Source organism: Caretta caretta, chromosome 5 (genome assembly GCF_965140235.1).
Source record: "Caretta caretta isolate rCarCar2 chromosome 5, rCarCar1.hap1, whole genome shotgun sequence".
Classification (NCBI taxonomy): domain Eukaryota; kingdom Metazoa; phylum Chordata; order Testudines; family Cheloniidae; genus Caretta; species Caretta caretta.
This window is the reverse complement of record NC_134210.1, coordinates 1,589,475-1,596,746: the sequence shown is the minus strand read 5'-3', so window position 1 is coordinate 1,596,746 and position 7,272 is coordinate 1,589,475. Positions and strand designations below refer to the sequence as shown.

Below are 7,272 nucleotides of genomic sequence, written 5' to 3'. Positions count from 1 at the left end.
GCTGGCCAAGCGCAGATGGGCTCTCGCCAGCAGCCAACTTCTCTTTTACTTTCTCCAAGCAGAGAAAGTCCCGACCCCTCCCCTGGAGCTAATGAACTTACAGGAGCAGGCTGGAGGGGCTGGAGCGATCCACCCCACGCTGTGTACGGAGATGCCCAGCCTGGCGGAGGCAGAGTTGGTCCAGACCCCACCGGGTTACCGGGCAGGGGCCTTTGTGGCTGGATGACTGGGGAGAGCAGAGCAGCTTGTCTGCCGGCAAGAGCTGCAGAATTGATTTGCCACCCCTGGCCATGTGCAAGGCGCTGCTCAGACAGGGACGGAGACGCTCTCCCTGCCCTGGGAGCTACACTCGGCACCGGCTCCATGCAGAGGGCAGGGCGCTGGGAAGAGAAGCCTCTGGCTTGGCCTGTGGTTGAAGCTGAAGACTTTGTGAGTCGCTGCCATGCAGGGCTGGGGCCGACGCTGACCGATCTGCCAGCCTGTCTCTGTCAGTTCAGAGCGTGACGACGTCACTCCGAACGCCGTGCCATGCTGGCAAAGCCCCAGCGTGGATGCGGTTATCCCGGCTCCAGGGGCCGTAGCCGGGACAGCGTGTTCCCTCCAGGGTACTGGTCTAAGCTACGCCGGCAGCCGCACCCTCTGGTCAGCCCAGTGGCGTCTCCCGCGTGTCGGGGTGTCTGGTCTGGCAGGGCCTCCCAGGGCAGACAAGGGCTCCGGGGCCCGTGGAGGAGGAGCGGCCGGCAGGGCCCGGTGGGGATTTGGTGCCAGGCACAGGGAGCAGGCAGGCTTGGAGCAGGCAGTGAGATGTTTGACTTCGGGGCAATAGCACGGGGCAACCGGCCCCTGTCTACCTGCGACGGGCTTCTTTCCGGAGAACCAGCCCATCTCAGCCCAGCTGTGAACAATCAACTGGCTGCTGGCTGGCGGCTGCCTGGCTAACAAGCCCCTGGGCCCCGTACGAGGTGACCGGAGCTCAGTGGACGAGGGGCTCGTGGAGAGAGATGCTCCGGGAAGGGAGGTGGGGCTGGACCTTCCCGAGAGCTGCGGGAGGCCCAGGCTGTGAGGAGCCGTGTGCTGGGAGAAGGGCTGCAGCTGGCAGGAAGGCCCTGGCTCCAGGGACGGGATAACGCGGGGTGGGGGGTGCCTTGGGGGTGCGGCCGGGGCGTGGCACTGCTGGACTCAGCCGGAGGCGTCCGGGGAAAGGTCTTTCTCGTGTTCCTGGGAATTGTCTGTTCATGAAACAGGCGCCTCCGAAGGGGGCTGCTCTTGGACTGATGCCAGCCTGGCTGAAGCTACAGGCGGGGCGACCCGCCTGGCACCCCTGCTCTCTGCACCCGGCCCCAAGGGGCAAGCGGGTGTCAAGGAGTCCCCGGGCATTGCTCTGAAACTGCTCCCCATGAAGCCAGGCAGGACTCTGGGGAAGTCTCCTCTGTGGGAGCAGCCTGTCTGCAGGACACACAGCTCACCCAGCTTCCACCTTACTGGGTCTGACCTAGGAGCATTCAGCCTCCTCTGCCCCTCCGTGCACTTCCCCCAGCCAGTCCGCCCAGGCGGGGTCCTGGGGCAGCCAGAGGGTCCTGCCCCCCAACTCCGCAGTCAGACGTGACTCTCAGCCAGCCAGTAAAACAGAAGGTTTATTAGACGACAGGAACATGGTCTAACACAGAGCTTGCAGGTGCAGAGAACGGGACCCCTCAGCTGGGTCCATTTTGGGGGGCAGTGAGCCAGACAACCCCGTCTGCCCTTCACTCCATGTCCCCCGCCAGCCCCAAACTGAAACTCCCTCCAGCCCCTCCTCCTCTGGGCTTTGTCCCTTTCCCAGGCCAGGAGGGCACCGGATCCCTTTGTTCTCCAACCCTTTAGCTCTCACCTTGCAGGGGGGAAGGGCCAGGCCATCAGTTGCCAAGAAACAGGGTGTCGGCCATTCTCTGTGTCCAGACCCCTGCACACACCTGCCCTCTAGGGCTCTGCAATGATCATACACCCTTACCCCACCTCCTAGATACTTAAGAACTGCCTAGGGGAAACTGAGGCACCCCCACACTATTCAGAGGAAACGTTAAGAACAGTCCCGCTTCATCACACCCAGTCCTTTGATCTGGAGCTGGGGATAGTTCAGTTTCCCTAAGGAGAGACAGGGCAGTCCGTATCCACTGGGTCGTTGGGTGCTAGGTGCCAATGTCTCGGTGTCACGGAGTGTGGGGAAGTCCGGGCCCTGCACCCCTCTTCCTGGGATTCACCGTGACTCTCAGCCAGCCAGTAAAACGGAAGGTTTATTGGACAACAGGAACACAGTCCCAAACAGAGCTTGTGGGTACAACCAGGACCCCTCAGTCAAGTCCTTCTGGGGGTCAGGAAGCTTAGACCCCAGCCCTGGGGTTCCCTGCGTTCCACCACCCAGCCCCAAACTTAAAAAAAAATCCCTCCCGCAGGCTCTCTCCCCCTCCCCCCAGCTCCTCCTCTAGCCTTTGTCCAATTTCCCAGGCCAAGATGTCAGCTCTCCCAGCCCCCCTCCTGGCTCAGGTTAGAGCCTCAGGTATCTTCCTTCAGGGGAAGTCTCCCATCGCCAATGCAGACGGTCCCAGTGAACCTCCCCGGCAACCCTCCTTGGGCAAATCCGCCCCACTCCCTGCTGCGTCACATCTGGCGATTGGATTTGCCCCTGTTGTCTCAGATGCTCCACTGATGTGGGGATTAAGTCCCAGACACCTATGTCTGTTCACCTGCCCTGAGAGGAAACAGTCCCCTTCCACCCACCAGGTAACAATGCAGCAGGTAGGGGAAACTGAGGCACACACAGGCTTCACACAAATATTACAAACGATTTCCAATTTTGTCACAGTCTCACTGCAGACACTGGCTGGCTGCGTCAGTCACTAAAGAGTGGACGTGTCTCTCCCAGGGCTCTGTCTCAGTTGGACTCGCTGGGCAGAGCTCACAGCACGAAGCAGGGGGGCTGGAGCCCCAGAGACTCAGTCTCGGAGGCGGTGAGACCACATGGCTTACTCTGGAGGAAGAGTGAGGCCCGTAGGGGACCTGTCCCACTGACGGGCTCCTCCTAGAGACTGGTCCAAAGCTGGGGTCGTAGCACCGATCCTGTGGGACTAGGACCGCATGTCTTGAGACAAAGTTCTCCAGTCCAGACTGGGCTGGAGACACCTCCAGGGTGGACCAATGTGCATTGCACGTCCTACAATAGGTGTCTATTAGCATTCGAAGTCTGATGCCACTGACAGCGGGCAGAGCCTGCAGAAGGACGCTGCCAGGAAGAGGTAAATAGTGGGGTGGGGGTGGGGACCCTAGGTGAACATCACAGGTCTGGTCTGGTGCATTTGGGGGGAAGACACCCCAGCACCCTTCACCTAAGCAGTGATCTGACGGCAGGTTTTCTTCATGAAAATGGACTTCAGCCAGGCTTGGTTGTAAAGACCAGGGTGGATTCAGAGGCAGGCCACCCAGGTGACCTTTGGGTGAGAAACTTCGTTAGACAGGAGGAGAACTTGGTAGTTCGGTTCCTGAGAACACGTCTTCTGATGTGTACGGAACCATTTGCTCCCATCTCTCACGCTGGTTTCTGCTTGAATCGCTTGTGTTACTGTAGTTGAACTCAAGCGCTGTGTGTGGTACCGGGGAGGGAGCGAAGGGAAAGCTGGGGTACACTGCTCCTTTGGGAACAGGGGATCTTGGATCTCTCGGGGGATGCAGTGACTGGGGCTGGATCACAGAGCGGAGGGGACACTTTGCAGGGCCTTGGAGGCTGGGGGGATCGGTTGGCAGCCTGCAAGGCAAAGGCAGGGCTGGTACAGGCTGGTGGAGAGGACTGGAGGGCTGCCAGGCTGGGGGCAGCAGGGGGCTGGCACCGGCAGGGATAACAAGGCGACTCTCAGCCCTGGGTGCCCTGAGAGGCGTCACAATGCGTGCACCCTGTCCGGACAAACCCCTCAATTGTCCCTGTCTGCCTGGGGTTCTAGCCTGCGTCTGCCTTGCAGGGGGACGTTTCTCCCAGGGACACGAGAGAGCCACCCTCAGTTTTCTCCCTTGCTCCCACTTCACGTCGGCCTTTCTCCTGGCCAGGGCAGCATCAATCCCCAGCCACCTGGCTTCCGGCTGCTCTTCCCGGGTTCGCTAGGGCTGCCTCCCTGGCTCCCCCGGCACTGCAGGGTACAGCTCTCCGCCCTGGCTCTGCCGCCAGCACAGGGCCTGGCTCCGGTGGGGGGAGACTGGGGGCTGCCACAGCGATGCTCAGTGCAGCCTGGCTGTGCTCTGCCTCGGTTGCTGCCGCTTGCGGCTGCCTCTGGCTGGGACTGCAAACCAGCCGGACACCCCCCGCCCTCCGCCAGCGCCTCGCCCTCCCCAGCACAAGCCCAGCGCCCCCAGCCGCTGCTCTCCAGCCTCTGCTGGCGCACGGGCAATGGACCGTCCCTTGCAGGAGTGAGGCGGGGCCTTCAGGATTCGGCCCCGCGTCGGCGACCCAGGAGCCTCTCCGGCTGCAGGCTGCTGCCCATCCCAGCAGCGTGGGGCGAGTCCAGTGAGCCCATCAGCCCCAGCCAGCCGGGGACTGACCCCAGAAAAGAGCTGGGGCTCCCCTGTTATGGGAAGGGGGCTCAGCCACGGCACGGCTCTGTGCTGTCCTGGGAGGAGCCCCCGGCCCGGGTCCCTCTGTCGCTCACCCTCTGCTGAGAGGTGGGTGGGGGAATGATGCTCCGCGCTGCCGTGGGGCTACCCTAGGCCTTGAGCGACTGGGCTCTGCCTGGGCTGTGAGCCGCTGCGGCACGGCTTCCCTGGGTGCTGGTGAGGGCTGCGTATGGGTGCGCTCAAGGGAATGGATGCAGGGGTCCCCCTCCCCCGACACACGGGCTCCCAAAAGAAGGTGAGACGGGAACATTTTAAGGTTTATTGGTGAGCTTTACAGAGGTGGGGTGGGGGAAACAGCTTCCCCCCGCCCCCCGGCTGCTGCTGCCCATCACCATTGCAGCTGGGTGCCTTCCCATCAAATCTAGAGCGACAGCACGGTCCTTAGGGGGTTCACGGAGCCTCTGGCATCCTTCCCCTTTGGGGATAAAATCGGGGTTGGGGGATGCAGTGGGGGGCGGGGGGTTCGGACGGGGAAAGCCTTGTCGAAGAGGGAGGTGTTGCAGAGTTCCTCGGAGAGGCTCTGACTCCGGATTCACCTGATCTCCAGAAGCTCATGCCACCGCCGGTCCCCTCGCCCGGGCATGCCGGGTCCCGGCTCAGGCACTGTGCCCTGGACTCTGCGGTCTGCACTGCCCCAGAGGAGCGCAGCTGTCGGGGGGGCCAGAGAGCGACAATCTGGCTCTGGAGGAGCGGGGGCTTGATCCGGTGATTGCTCTGACCGTTAGGCCTGGGCAGGACCTGGGGGCCGCTGGACAGAGTGGAGCATGGGTCTGACGGGCTCATGGGAGCCCAGACCCCGGGGCGGGCGGTAGCGTGGGGGTGCATGGATCACTGGGCTCCCAGGAGGGCAGGAGCACCGGGAGCAGAGGGGAGCAGGTCACCAGGTGCAGGGTCCTGGGTCTGGGCCCTCAGCTGCTCTCACTGGGGATCGAGGCAGGTGTAGGTCGTGTTCCCCACCAGGAAAGTGGGAGGGGCAGAGCCGTGGCCCCACTGCAAGGTGAGGGCACTCTGCTCACAGATCCAGCGGCAGGGGTCTGTGCACGACCCGCCCGACAGCCCAGGGCCCGACACCCTCCCACAAGCCAGGTAGGAGGCGGTGGAGCGCGTCACTGGGAAGAGCCTGGGCGGAGAGAGCAGAAAAGGCAGTGTCAGGACGTCTCCTGGGTCCTCCTTCATGGAGATCCCTGGGGGCAGCACCCAACCCTCCACCCCACAGGGGCTCGGACAGAGCCGCCCCACAACCCCCCCTCTCCACCGCCCCGCGTGTGTCCTGCCCCCCAGCTCCACCCCGCAAACCCCCCACTCGCCCCCCATGTGCCCTGCTCCCCAGCCCCGCAATCCCCCCACTCCTCCACCCCCCATGTGCCCTGCCCCCCAGCTCCGCCCCGCAACCCCCCCGCTAGCTCCCCATGTGCCCTGCCCCCCAGCCCCGCCCTGCAACCCTCTGCTCTCCCACCCCCCGTGTGCCCTGCCCCCCAGCTCTGCCCCGCAAACGCCCCACTCCCCCGCCCCCCGTGTGCCCTGCCCCCCAGCTCCGCCCCGCAAACCCCCCGCTCCCCCGCCCCCCGTGTGCCCTGCCCCCCAGCACCGCCCTGCAGGCGTGGACTTCGCCCGGGATGTCCCTAATATGGGGATGGTGCTCCAGACTAACAGGACTGTCCTGTCATCAGGGCCAGCGGCTCTCATTGATTGTCTCTCCGGGTACCGTAAGGAGGCAATGGTCTGTCTGGGCTGGGTTTGCCGGGTGCCTTCTCACAGATCCATGGCTTCTTTTCAAGATAATAGCAGCTGTTGCTCTTTATGACACCACCTCTTATTGCTCCACACGACGTAAGGCTGTAACGCGGGTAGCTCAAGTCTCTGGAAAGAGAAGGGGCATTGCTGAGACGGCCCGGCCCGCCCTACGCTGGCTGTCAGCTCTGCCACCCTGGCGCACTAAGGCCAGGTCACCATCGATTTCAAGGCCAGAGTCGCTTCACCCAGCGACAGCCGCAGCCCAGCCAGGAGCCCCACCTTCAGCGAAAGGACACCCCCTCGTCACGGAAACCCGGGGGACGGAGACTCCGCCGCGTGCCTGGGTGAGTTGTTCCATTGGTTAATTCCCCACCCGGTTTTCTGCCTTATTTCCTGTCTGATTTTTGTCTCTCTTCGTCTTCCAGCCACTGGGGCTTGCTCTGCTCTCGTCTGCAGCTAGATTGAGGAGCCGCCTGCCACCAGAAATCTGCTCTGTATGTAGGTGCCCTGGGCCCAGATCCACAAAGACACGCAAGTCCCAGGCCTCGGCACCCTGCGCTGCAGAAAATCCCCCCTCGGCTGCCGCTGAGCCCTGGAGGAGCCTAAAGTCACTCAGCACCTAACCTTTGGCTGTCAAGGTTTCCTGGCCCTGGCTGCTGTGGTCACAGCTGAGCTTCTGCCTTGGAATCCTGTCCCCCCTGGGCATTCTCACCTCCCCTGCCTGCTGCTGCTTCTGCCGGCTCCCTTCAGCCTCTCCTGCCCCTCTGCCCCTCTCGGTGGGCTTGGCACAGGGCTCGTCTCCCTGTCCACCCTGGTCCAGTCGTGCTGCTTCTGCCCCCGGCTCTGCGGTGACTCAGCTCTGCCTCTCCATACTCAGCTTCATGGATTCCCGGGCCACAAGGG

General features: G+C 63.2%; 1 protein-coding gene across 3 annotated transcripts in view; it reads right to left on the bottom strand.

Moving 5' to 3' along the window:
* Nucleotides 1–4,880: 4,880 nt before the first annotated feature.
* Nucleotides 4,881–7,272, bottom strand: part of LOC125629309 (B-cell differentiation antigen CD72-like) — a 39,712-nt gene continuing 37,320 nt past the window's right edge. For 2 of the 3 annotated variants that reach the window (XM_075128308.1, XM_075128309.1), the window contains 2 exons: nucleotides 6,287–6,495; nucleotides 4,881–5,755 (listed from right to left, as the gene is read on the bottom strand). In XM_075128308.1, the coding sequence (XP_074984409.1) occupies nucleotides 6,318–6,495 (178 nt within the window). In that variant the 3' untranslated portion in view covers nucleotides 4,881–5,755; nucleotides 6,287–6,317. The remainder of the gene's footprint in view (nucleotides 5,756–6,286; nucleotides 6,496–7,272) is intronic. The other variant, XM_075128310.1, reaches the window with a different exon arrangement.